Below are 12,472 nucleotides of genomic sequence, written 5' to 3'. Positions count from 1 at the left end.
TCATTGTCAAAAGGTGATATAACCCTTAAAAGCTTTCAGTTTTGTGGATTTTAGACGGCTTTTCTACCACAAGAATAATGACTTTGCAGCATGTCAATTGTTATCTCCTGTTCCACAGGTTTGGTATACTTGATGAATCAAAGTAACTTCCTTTATCCTCGCGTGGCAGGAAAACAACATTTGCTATAACACGGATGTTCATACATCTAATTAATACAAGTTACCATGTCTGTTACTATAGTTTAAAACTGTTTATCGTATACACTTGACATATTTTGGGATATATAGGTTAAGTTTTAAATACTAAAATATACGCTCTAACCCGCGGTTCAGTACTGTTTTGTTTGTTTCTTGGGCCGTTTGGTCGCCAAGCGCCATTTAATAACTACAGTACAGTGAGCATATACGATTAGAATACGCTGAATGGAATTTAACGTAAATCCGTCATAGCGGGAAAACGATTGTTATTATACATAGCATGATTAAATGCAATCAACATTACAATGCATGTAAAGGAACTCGGTGACAAGGAACCACGCGCATAAGCATTGCAAAACATCCTGATTGTGTTTTCTTACAACGGACTATGGGATCCGTGTGAATACGCCTTTATAATTCTTTGAATATTCTTTGTTTACTACCGAATAATAATAATAATACCTTTTATTTGTCTCTTTGATTACGGTAGCGAAGATTTAGAAATATTTTAAACGCAAAGACAGGATGTAGCAACAAAACAACAGTTGTTAAAACACGCTTACAGTTAAAAACATATTTGCATATAGTTGGAAGAAAATAAGCGTGGTCGCTATACACCTAACGGACAATGCCGGGACGAGAAAATTGAATAAAAAGGTGTCCCATTTCCCCCACCTCTATAGTTCAGTATTTCGTATACACCTTAGCTATACAAGTCCGATAAACACGTTAACTTATACGTGACTAATGCGTTTCGCTGCTATGTTAGTATAGTAGGGTTTGGGAAGAGTATACGGTACACCATTTTATTCTGTTTCCCGGCTTATTTGGTAGTAAACAAAAAATATTCAAACAATTATAAAAATGCATTTTCGCAACTGTTATAAACGATCAGGATTTTTAGATATCATGTACTTAAGGTCGCCCGTCTTCTTCCCACCATATACTATACATTAAGATTAAGCTGCATTTACGTTTTATTGTGGAATTTTTAACAAACTTTCTACTAATAATAAGTATTCTACAAAGCTTTAGAAGATTAGAACATAAAGTTTCAAATTTATGTTTGTATTTGTTAAATAGAAGGCACAAATTGACGTTTATTAAAAATGCTCGTTTAGAATCGTGAGGGTATATGGTTACATTTCGAAATATTATTTGTTCACTAACAAATGGAATGATAAAAGAGAATAAAAACATCATGGACTATCTTAGTAAAACCTATGTATATATTCTTCTTTTCCCACCTTTTTTGTTATTGCAACGAAACATACTGATATATAATCTATGTTATATAAAGACATGATGTTACTTTTATGCTAGTAAAAATTGATTGAATTACAGCTGATATTATTTTATAAATTATGTTACTGAGAATGAATTTAAGAAGTAGGAGATTCGCTAGTACAGCTATACTGGGTTTCTTTATATTTGGATTTTGTTACATGTTTGAAGCCAGTCTTGTGGAAATCTTGGGCGTGAGACCAGTTCATCATAAAGTTGTCTCACGTGAGATATTGTTTCGTGATTCGCAAACTTATGAAGAACCAGCAATGCTGACGTTGGATGACATTTTCATAACCGTGAAAACGAGCAAGCTGTTTCATTACAGTAGACTTGGTGTTATTGTAAGCACTTGGTTTGCTGAAGCTAAAAATCAAACATACTTTATAACTGATGGCGCCGATGCGGAATTAAACCATACCACTAACGGTCATGTTGTACCATCAAAGTGCGCCACTGACCATTCATTAAGTGCTCTTAGTTGTAAATTAGGCGTCGAGTACGATACGTTCATGAAGAGTGACAAAAAGTGGTGGTGTCGCTTCGACGATGATAATTACGTGAACGTGAAACTTCTTGTTAAGTTTCTAAGAGAATTTAACTGGAAAAATGATTTGTATATTGGACGTAGAAGTCGCACAGAGCCATTCAAGGGAAACTTTCACGGTGAACCAGTCGATATTTTCTTTACTACCGGAGGTGCCGGTGTTTGCATTTCTTCTCCTCTTGCGAATAAAATGAAACCGTGGGCCGCATCGGGTGAATTTCTACGCACCTCCCAAGCCCTGGGCCATACAGATGACTGTACAGTCGGATTCATCATTATTAACCGGTTGAAAGTGAATCTAACCGAATCGATTCTCTTCCACTCGCACATGGAGCTTCTGTCAGATATTCCCATCACGACTTTCCGGGAGCAAATTACATTCAGTCATCGTGGGAAAAACATCATCAACATTACACCAAACAACACGGACACTCCTGTATTTGATTTCAAATCAGATCCCACAAGATTTTTGTCTCTACATTGTCATATTCATCCTGCTTACCAAATTTGCAAACAGGCAACCAGCAGTAAAGTTTAGAACGAGTATAGAGTGTTGGATTTTGAAACCAGAACTATGGTTGGTTCAGATGCTGACAAAACAATTGTAAAGCAATCTATAGATTTTATGTCTCGCAATTAATGGAATGTTGTTCTATACCGGATTATTCATTGAGATTCAAGGTTGGCTAAAAATATCAACAATTAATAGATTGTGTAGCCTACTCCCGTATTTTGTGGTAACGGGTCATTCGAGGGCTACGACCAACATTCATTGGCACACACATGCCGCAGTGCATTGTCATTTATAGCATATGTATATGGTAGAAACTTTAGCTGTATACCCGCCCAGCGTAAATTGTGTAATCGACTAATGTTTAGTAGGGTGGGGAAGATAGGAAACCTTTTCATTCTATTTTCTCGTCCCATTTGATAGTAAACAAAAAACATTCAAAGAATTATAAAACTGTATCCTCGCGACTCCCATCGACCGTTGTTAATTGTTTAAAACACGATCAGGATGTTTGGATATCATGTGCTAAAGGTGTCCCATCTCCCCCCACTCCACTATATGTATGTAAAAAATTATAGCTGTAACCGCGCAGCATAAATTGTGTAATCAACTAATGTTTAGTAGGGTGGAGGAAGATAGTGACACCTTATTAGCACATAATATCTATTTTCTTCATGCTTATATCTCAGTGTTTTTTACAAAACTAAAACTAGTTTTATGAGACAAAATCAAACTGTACGAAATATTCAAGGTTGTTTTATGAAGCTGTAAAACTAGTTTAATCGTTCGCACAGGCAAACTAAAAAAATTTATTGGATTTACTATGATTTAGCGAGCATTAAAAAATAGCACTTTACTATTTCGCATTTTTTTATCTGTTCAAAGTATACTGTTTTATTTTGCATATTTTTTTAATATTTAAAAACAGTAATCAGCTTGACGGGCGTTCTATAAAGTCGTGATAATACTGTCGAATAATTCTGTAACCTTATTTTCCTGATTATCATTAAATGGGAGTCCGTAAAAATAAAATTAAAAAAAAGCCTCGTCTGACAAAGTGTCCCATCTTCCCCCACCCTACTATATGTTCTTTGTCCACTACCAATATGGGAAAAGAATATAGAATGAAAAAGGTGTCCCATCTTTCCCCACCCTACCATTATAAGGGACCAACCATTTGGACAAAACTTTGTTAAAACTGTATATGTACGCACACTGTATATTTGTATTATGCACTACATACCCCCTTTGCTGTATAAAGTAGAATAAAATTAAAAGTATATCGTATAGCTTGTGGAAGAATGGGACTTATTTTTATTTTTTTTTTTCCGGTCCACATTTGTCAGTAATCAACGAATTTAACCAAATGATGTAACCGCAAGCTTATATTATGATACTACGTTTATCTTTGATAGCTTTTAAATAAGCACCCTGATAAATGATGTATATGTGATGTCACATGTCATAATATACAAGCCAAGTAAAAATAAGTGCACATTTGTAGCAAAACTTTATATATATAAACCACGCATAACAGAGCGCAAGAAAAAACACCAGTTTTGTAGTGCATATATATATTTGCCTGGGTAATATAAGGTTTTTGGCGCTCTTATAGAAGCTCAAAGGTCCTGTTTGGTTGGGTCTTAATTAAATAGGCAACGTGTGCCTGAGTAATATATACCAAGGTCCGATTTGGTTGGGTTTTGATTAAATAGTCAACAGCTCGTTTTTATCGCATGTTACGAGATAAACTTATTTGAACAACGGAGACCTTGGAAACAATATGTTCTGCGGTTTCAGTTTAAATGTGAATTGGTGTACCTTAGAATCATACAGCCTTTGTATGTAAAGTTAGGCTGTATTGTTCCTTTGTCATCGTTTTCCCTTTTCAACTTTGAAAAAGTATTTTAGAAAACCCTTTGTTTACCTCTATTTCTTAAGGCGGTTCATTCAATAACGGATTTTTTGAATATTAACGATGGGTATTCATTGTATAGAAATCTATGAATGAACAATGAGAACAACACAAGCTATATAGGTATTTTACTAATATTCAAAATTTTCATTTGTATATACAGATTTAACCCAAGTTATAGAGAACCCCGTCAGGAAAGGCAACGCCAACATACCATTGAATTCGTTATAACGGTGACAATTTGTAAAACTATATTACACAAAAAAGACCTTAGATATATACACAAAATGATTAATGTCTCCAAAAATAAAAAAATATCACTAAAAAATATTTCACAAAAAAATGTATCGGGTTCACTTGAGAATGTGTGACTAATTGGTTAAAAAACTAAAGGTCCAATGGCGCAGATCAAAGTCGTGTAAACACCGAGTAGTCCAACTGCCGTTGTCGCTGAAATCTGGTTCCCCTAGAAAACTGGTTCCCACAGGCTACCAATAGTAGAGTGGGGGAAGATGGGACACCTTTAGCACATATTATCCAAACATTCTGCGATTGTATTTTAAACAATTGGCATTGGTTTATGGAAGTCGTGAGGATACGGTTTTCTATTTCTTTGAATATTCTTTGTTTATTACCTAATGGAACGAGAAAATGAAGATAAAAGGTGTCCCATCTTCCCCCACCCTACTCTATAACTTATTTTATGGTGAATCTAGAACTCTGTTTCCGACTAAAAATAACAGTTGTTGGATGCGACATACTTCATAAGTTTATGTTTAAGGATTTATCTTTTTAATAGAAATTTAAGCTGTATTTATAACTTAAATTATACATTATGACGTATAACCAGTGACCACTACCGTTAACACGTCATCAACAACGAAAAAGGGCGACAAAACCTACATTTTCACATTAAATAAAATAAACTGTATAGGAATCATGAATATGATTCGTTCGGAACCAGGTTTAAAAAATTCTGATAAAATGTACTGTGTCTACGCATTTGCAGTAGCCAATGGGAACCAGATTTCCGCGACACCGTCTTTATGTGTTCAAAATAGAGCAAAAGTGGTGACTTTGGCTATTGGTTTAAACGAACTTTTTAGGTTTTGTTTGTGTTTTCATTTTGTGGGAGGGTGTAAAACAGCTTTTATTTACCTTACCAAACATTTTTTAGATACCGAAAACAAATAGCACATGATTTTTCAACCTTTAAATTTGTTTTTAGGCTTAAGTTTTTCTGTAATTTACCGAAAAACAGACATTTTCCCCACACCCACTGTGTTATTTTGGACCAAAATTGCCGTTCAATTTTTGGTACGTAACAATGGGTTAGTCTACTCAGTATTTTTAAGGCTCTGCCGTAGATCAACGCGCAGATAAGAGAGGCCACTCGTAATTCGTTTGCTTAGATCTGTGCGACTGGAACTTCAATGTTGAAATAAATTGATTTTAGCTCCCCGTTTTAACGAGTTGTCGGAGAAACTCTTTGTGCAGCACTGTAGATTCCCGCCGAATTTGTTGGGGGATTTTTTTGCTTGGGTTACTGAACTAACTAACTAAAGAAGTTACACGACTTATTTTTTATCTTATCTGTTTATTTTAAAGTTTTACCATGATGGACTTTGTACAACACGGGTTTCAAATCACAAGTCAATCTGTTAAAACATCAAGTAGTAGCTACCCGCTTAAGGAGGAAGGTAATAAGTTTATGCGTTTATTCTTAAGGGCTTGGCTTCGTTTTAATATTTATTAATCGGTTTTGAATTAGGTGAAAAATGTAACTTATTTACTCTGCGTGGCCGGAAACAAATTATACAGCGGGTATCAGGGAGACGTAAGAAACATTTTGAGACCAAAATTTTCTCTGGTCACCAGCAGCAGTATTACCCAAACACCCAACCCATAAAGGCCCAATGGGTTGGAGCAATAACAGTAAAGTTTCTTGTTCAAGAACACACGCACAAACAGTGGTAGCAGCTGGAGCCGGAGGAAGACACGCTAGTAAGTAACCACTTCGTATTGGCGTTGACATGTTATCTTTTTTTTTAGATTTCCATGAAGAAAGCTCTCTTGTATATTCACCACCAAGTCCAATATTAAACATCAAGGGGAAAGAAAAAGTAACCAAAACGAAAATGCGCCAAAGGCATACAACAGATACAGCATTTTCTTCTTTATTTAAAGCAGTTCCTCAAATTAAGGAACATTTTATCGTGGAGCGACAAATTGGATGCGGTAAGTTGTCATTGTTGTGGAAATTTATTGGACTAGATAAAAGTGTTTAATAGAAAACTTTAATTTTGGACTTTGGTGGACTTTCTGTTTAACTATTCTGTTATACATGGGTTAGGCCATACAGCGAGGCACGTCATGAGACTAGGGATTTAGGTCAGAGTTGGCCGATTACCTAAACATGTAAGGTTCTGTGACAACTAGATTTTTTTTCAGGAACATTTAGTAATGTGTATTTGGCCAAGTTAAAGAACACACATGATACAAACCCTGCTCTATTTGCTCTCAAACACATATTCTCTACTTCTCACCCAAAACGAATTGAAAACGAAATTAAATGCTTGAATGACATTGGGTAAGCTGTTGTTTTATTAAGCACTAGTTTAATTTACACTAAACTCTATACATTGTCATGGGGTTAGGTTTTTATTCCAGCGATTCGGTTTCACAGTATTGTGTTTTGTTTTTTGAAACTTTGGTGGTACCTTTAAATTCAACAAAAAGTTTTCTATATACAAAAGGTTTTTTCATTGTATGCCACTTTACTATAATTACTTTACTATTTGGTGGTAATTTTAAATTGTATTCATCGTCTATATAAATATATAAAATGTTCCATATACAAAGCTTCTATATACAAAAAGTTTTTTCATTGTATGCCACTTTACTATAAAGTCGGCCACATCTTTATTAATAATGTTCAACACTTTATATAACAGAGGTGAACTACATGTGGTAGGAGTGGAGGGATGTATAAGAAACAACGGTGAAGTTGTAATTATAATGCCCTATATCGCCCATGATAAGTTCACTGTAAGTATATTCAATGATAAATATACAAAAGTGTTTCTTTCATATATTTATCTAGTTGCATAAATGTCAATACCATTGCTGTTTAATAGACATTGTTGTTTTAGATGGTATTGGATGTAAACCGTGTAATGTTAAATGTTATCATTAGGGGTAATTTTTAAAACAGCGGTGATATCATATGTTTTGGCAGACAAGTTTAACATCCCAAAATAAACATTACCCATTTAAGTGTCTGTCTAGTTACAAACAAACAAGAAACAAGCAAAGTCAGGGTATATTGCATTCACCACATTAATCAATGAGGTTCCTTATGTTTTACAACTATGGGGGTAACTGTATTTTAACAATGTCACCCCAGCTTTTACCCTGCTGCTTGGTGTCTGTACAAACAAGCAGAGCAAAAGTAGTTTGTATTCACCACATTAATCAATGAGGTTCCTTATGTTTTACAACTATGGGGGTAACTGTATTTTAACAATGTCACCCCAGCTTTTACCCTGCTGCTTGGTGTCTGTACAAACAAGCAGAGCAAAAGTAGTTTGTATTCACCACATTAATCAATGAGGTTTCCTATGTTTGACAACTATGAGTTTAACTGCCTTTTAAAAATTTCATTTAATTTCTGCTTCTCAGGAGTTACTGAATGAATTATCATTAGATGAAGTACGAGATTACATGCGCAAGTTACTTGAGTCTTTATTGAGGGTCCATCAGTTCAATGTAATACACAGAGATGTAAAACCAAATAATTTTCTCTATGATCGAAAAACTAAAAGGTTTGTATATTATTTGTACCTTCATTTCTGTTACTATCATAGGTGTCCAACTAGTCTACATGCAGATAGAGCAGTGATAGGTAGTCACTTAAACAATATGAAATGAATTTCAACCTATTAGTTGTAATGTTTAGCGATTAATATGGCCCAGAGTGTCTTGACCAAATGTACATTACAAACCCAATAATAGCAGTGACAAGCCTTGAACCCCAAACCCCTGGCCCTGACCTATAGGTGTGACTGTGAGGCAGATGTGCTTTTTTGATAGAGCAGGTTGCCACGGGTGTTATAATTCTCTCAAAGGGGGCACTAATCATGAAAAGTTGAAAAACACTAGTACAGGTTTATTTTATGACAACTCATTCTAGCCCCATATAGGGGGTATGTGGGATATGATAATTATGAATGTTATTTTAAACTGACTTAACTTCAGGTGTGGATTGGTTGATTTTGGTCTTGCACAAGAATTGAAGACAATAAACAAAAACACTCGACGGAACAGTTTGCCAAATGTTGAAGCTTCTAAGAAACACACCCCACCCAACCCTAAAAGAAGATGTCTTGCTGAAATCCAACAAAGTCACCTCAGTGGGCGCAATATTTCAATACATCAACCTTCCAAAACACGGGTGTTACAACACTCTAAAAGCCACAGCAGTATAACTAATTGTTCGCCAAAGACTTTGACCTTGCAACAAAAAGTTCGATACCTTTCGCTAACTTCACCAAATGAAGTTAGATCATCGTTATCAAGCAAAAAAAGATCATTCGCCAACCTTAAAGCTTCTAAAAATACTGGGTCTAATGTTTCAAACAGCAACCCTGAAAAATCATGCAGTTGTTTTGGAAAACTGAGTGTATGCAAGCTATGTTTAGCCAGGTGAGGTTATTTATCATTAATAAATTATACGTACATTATTTATTTCCTATTATCTGATGAAAAGTTTAACTTAATATGGACTGGGATTTATACTGCTTGAATATTCAATTGAAACCTTTGCCACCAGGTTTACATTTAAACTGGGGCACTCATTCTAATGTGTGACTTTCCTTAACTTTGATGCATATTAACATATGGGGTATTTTGCTGGTATGAGAACATTAGCGGTTAGTCATAAAGCTGGTTGTTCTTAAATCACAAGACAAATCATGATCTGGTGCTACGAAAACGTAACCAACAAAAATCAAGTCTAACCACTAGTAGTAATAGAGATATATATTTCGCCTAAATGGCATCGTCAGTCTCTTATTCAAATAGATTCTATATATTTCTCTATTACTACTAGTGGTTGGACTTGATTTTTGTTGGTTACGATTTCATAGCACCAGATCATTACTGTATTTCACTATACAAGAATCGTTCAACTATATGAACATCAGACCAGGGTCAGATTGGCGGAATTTATTGTAAGACAAGACAAATCCATCTTTTATATTGGTTTGAAATACCTAAATGGTTGGTAACATATTTACTTTTCAAACCAGACCTTCTCCAGTCGCACCACGAGCCGGTACTTCAGGTTTCCGGCCACCGGAGGTGCTGTTGAAATATCAAAACCAAACAACAGGTGAGAAGAAGTTTATCATAGTGTCTGATTTCTTATGTGCGTACGATGTGCTTAATCAACTTTTTCTGTAATCGATGCGAACCATGTAATAACAAATAACTTGAGAACCAGAGATTTAGATCAGAATTGGCTCATTACCCCGACATCCAGGGTGCTTCAAACTTATTAATGACCGCTGGATTTGACCATTGTCTGTTGTCTTTTCTTGTCCAAGAACACATTTGCCCACAATTGTAGCAACGCAGGGCATCAAACTCTTTCTTTCAGTTCCGGCCTTATGGCAAAGTGGTTATCGCGCCTGCCTGTGACTAATAGGTAATGGGTTCAAGGCTTGTCGCTGTTACCATTCGGCGAATGTGTCCTTGGGCAAGACACTTAACAGCAATTGCTCCAACCTAGTGGTCACTAATGGGTTGTCCAAATTATCAGTCATATATAAAAAAGGCAAAAATCCCCCCAAAATAATCACCCACAAAGTAACATACTGGGTAACTCGTAAGCTGGCACAAGGTGTATAAACACCCGTGTTTTATACCAACTGTCGCTTTTTACCACGTGAAGATAAAGTAAGTTACATTCATTATGATGCAAGCTCCTAACCACGGAGACATGGAGTCCAAACTTGACAAAATAAACTTATATTACAATTACGTTCTGATCACAGCTGTTGACATCTGGTCTGCTGGTGTGATCTTCTTATCTTTACTAAGTGGCAGATGTCCTTTCTTCCGTCCCTCTGATGATGTGGACTCACTTGCACAACTAACTCTTATCTTTGGGAGCAAGAAGATGACAGATGTTGCAAGAATCTGTGGTAACTTGGAATAATTGTGTTTAAAACATAGTTTTAGCTGTATACGTGTTTTACTGCTTTTTTCTCTAATTTTAGTTTAATCTTTAACTTCCGATAATTCAATGACAATTAAATAATGAAGTTAAATTAAAAGTTCACGGTTGTGTTTCTTAACCTTTATTGAGTGAGTGGCCCCCTTACACAAACACTAAATATCATGCTTCCTGCTCTAGTAATAAGATAACATAGATTTGTTTTATTATATCAAGGTTGGCAAAAGTGGTCCATCTACCCTAATAATGAACTCGTTGCAATACCTTATATCTAGATTATATATATGTGTCGTCACTAATTGTTCCAATTACCAAATCCAACTTAAACAATCTCCAGGCCGAACCTTTACTTGCTCCAACAATTTCCCAGGATACGATTTGAAGGGGATTGTCGTCAGTTTGCGGGATCAAAATAATGACGGTAAATATGACATAGTTGAAATAACAAAGGGCACTAGTGAAGAATCCTTCGGTACATAGCAGAATAGGCTGGTGGAAAGTGTTGGTGGTTGGTAGTTAGGGGGTTAGGTGTTGATGGTTATAGGGGTTAGTGGTTATAGTAGTTAGGGGTTAGCAAATAAGGTGGGGGAGATTCTTTACTAGCACCTATTAAAGTTTTCAATTATGAGTTGGTTCAGACTTACAGTGTAACCGAAAAATAGGAGATATAAAAAAAATCACCAACCAAGTTAAATATGGGATAACTCATAAGCGAACATGAGGTGTGTGAAACAGAACACCTTTGTATAACGGCCTTCGTTTAAACGTGTTATGATGGCTTTCACACTGTAGAGATAAATAAGTTTTTTAAATAAAACAAAATAAGAATATTTTTTATTGATTTCTTCTCCAGGTCCAAGTCTTAGACCTTCGCCAAAACTACGGTCACCTTTAAAGGGTCAAAGGTCACCCGCTAAAGTTCAGAGGTCACCTTTAAAAGTTGAAAGGTCATCGCTAAAGGTCACAGATATCCCGGACACAGCCTTCACGCTGCTAACCTCCATGCTTGATTGTAACCCCCACACCAGATACACGGCACTCCAATGTCTCAATCATGAATTTTTCTTCACAACTTCATAAACTTATAAATATCAAAACAAAGTTGGAAAATTTCAATTAAAAAACATGATTTTATAAAACTCTCTTTTCATAAATGGTAAGAAAAAATGATTTTATAGAATTTTTAGTTCTATTTAGTTGAAAAAATACCGATTTTATATTATTTAGATGTTTAATGTTTTTTTTATTATAGCGCTTTGTTTTTGTGTTGAATATTTGTAGTATATGCACACTGCCACGCAGTAATAGACCAAATCTGGTTTATCTTCTAAATCTCATATCCTCTAGTTCTTAGCCCATGCCTTTCTAGAACTTCACCCTTTATGAAATAGAATACTCACTACCAAGTTGTTAACTGCCATTTTAACTTTATTTTAATGATATATTGAACTGCTTTTACTTCTATCTTGTCTTTTTATGAAAACTGCCAACGTTTTAGAGACTTTTTTATTAATTCTTGCGTCGCTGTTGAGTTGTTGCATATTTTATGAAGATGTTTTTTATTAAACAAGCAAGTGCGAAATATTATTCTTGTGAATTGCTTTGATAAATCAAGGTAAATGTATTTACATAGACTGAATGTGACTATGCCAATTGTGATTTATATTTATGGCTTGCATCGACCCAAACGCGCATAGGGCCTCATAGAAAAATACGTACCCGTAGACGTCATACCACTTCAGCCATGAAGCGGAAAATAATTTATTTTAATATTATATT

The 12,472-nt window shown here is 35.3% G+C and overlaps 1 protein-coding gene and 1 pseudogene across 1 annotated transcript; both read left to right on the top strand.

The window, feature by feature from the left end:
• Window positions 1–1,265: 1,265 nt before the first annotated feature.
• LOC149730620 (beta-1,3-N-acetylglucosaminyltransferase lunatic fringe pseudogene) lies at window positions 1,266–3,829 on the top strand (annotated as a pseudogene).
• A 2,127-nt stretch (window positions 3,830–5,956) lies between these two features.
• Window positions 5,957–12,275, top strand: LOC149730619 (cell division cycle 7-related protein kinase-like). The gene is made up of 10 exons (XM_089885630.1): window positions 5,957–6,155; window positions 6,508–6,693; window positions 6,907–7,045; window positions 7,410–7,503; window positions 8,137–8,279; window positions 8,713–9,159; window positions 9,765–9,847; window positions 10,512–10,661; window positions 11,031–11,114; window positions 11,547–12,275. Exons 1-10 carry the CDS (start codon window positions 6,071–6,073, stop codon window positions 11,771–11,773), a joined length of 1,638 nt encoding a protein of 545 aa, XP_089741756.1. The 5' UTR covers window positions 5,957–6,070; the 3' UTR covers window positions 11,774–12,275.
• Window positions 12,276–12,472: the final 197 nt, after the last annotated feature.

This window comes from Ciona robusta, chromosome 9 (genome assembly GCF_009617815.1).
Source record: "Ciona robusta chromosome 9, ASM961781v2".
Taxonomy (NCBI): domain Eukaryota; kingdom Metazoa; phylum Chordata; class Ascidiacea; order Phlebobranchia; family Cionidae; genus Ciona; species Ciona robusta.
Note: the sequence above shows the minus strand (reverse complement) of the source record. Positions and strands in the feature narration are given on the sequence as shown.

What these genes read in the sequence shown, in the direction of transcription:
- LOC149730619 (XM_089885630.1), top strand. Translation starts at nt 6,071, where the DNA reads ATGATGGACTTTGTACAACACGGGTTTCAAATCACAAGTCAATCTGTT. An exon ending in TCGCCCATGATAAGTTCACT is followed by an intron (nt 7,504 to 8,136) that starts GTAAGTATATTC and finishes TCTGCTTCTCAG; the next exon opens with GAGTTACTGAATGAATTATC. An exon ending in TGCAAGCTATGTTTAGCCAG is followed by an intron (nt 9,160 to 9,764) that starts GTGAGGTTATTT and finishes TTTTCAAACCAG; the next exon opens with ACCTTCTCCAGTCGCACCAC.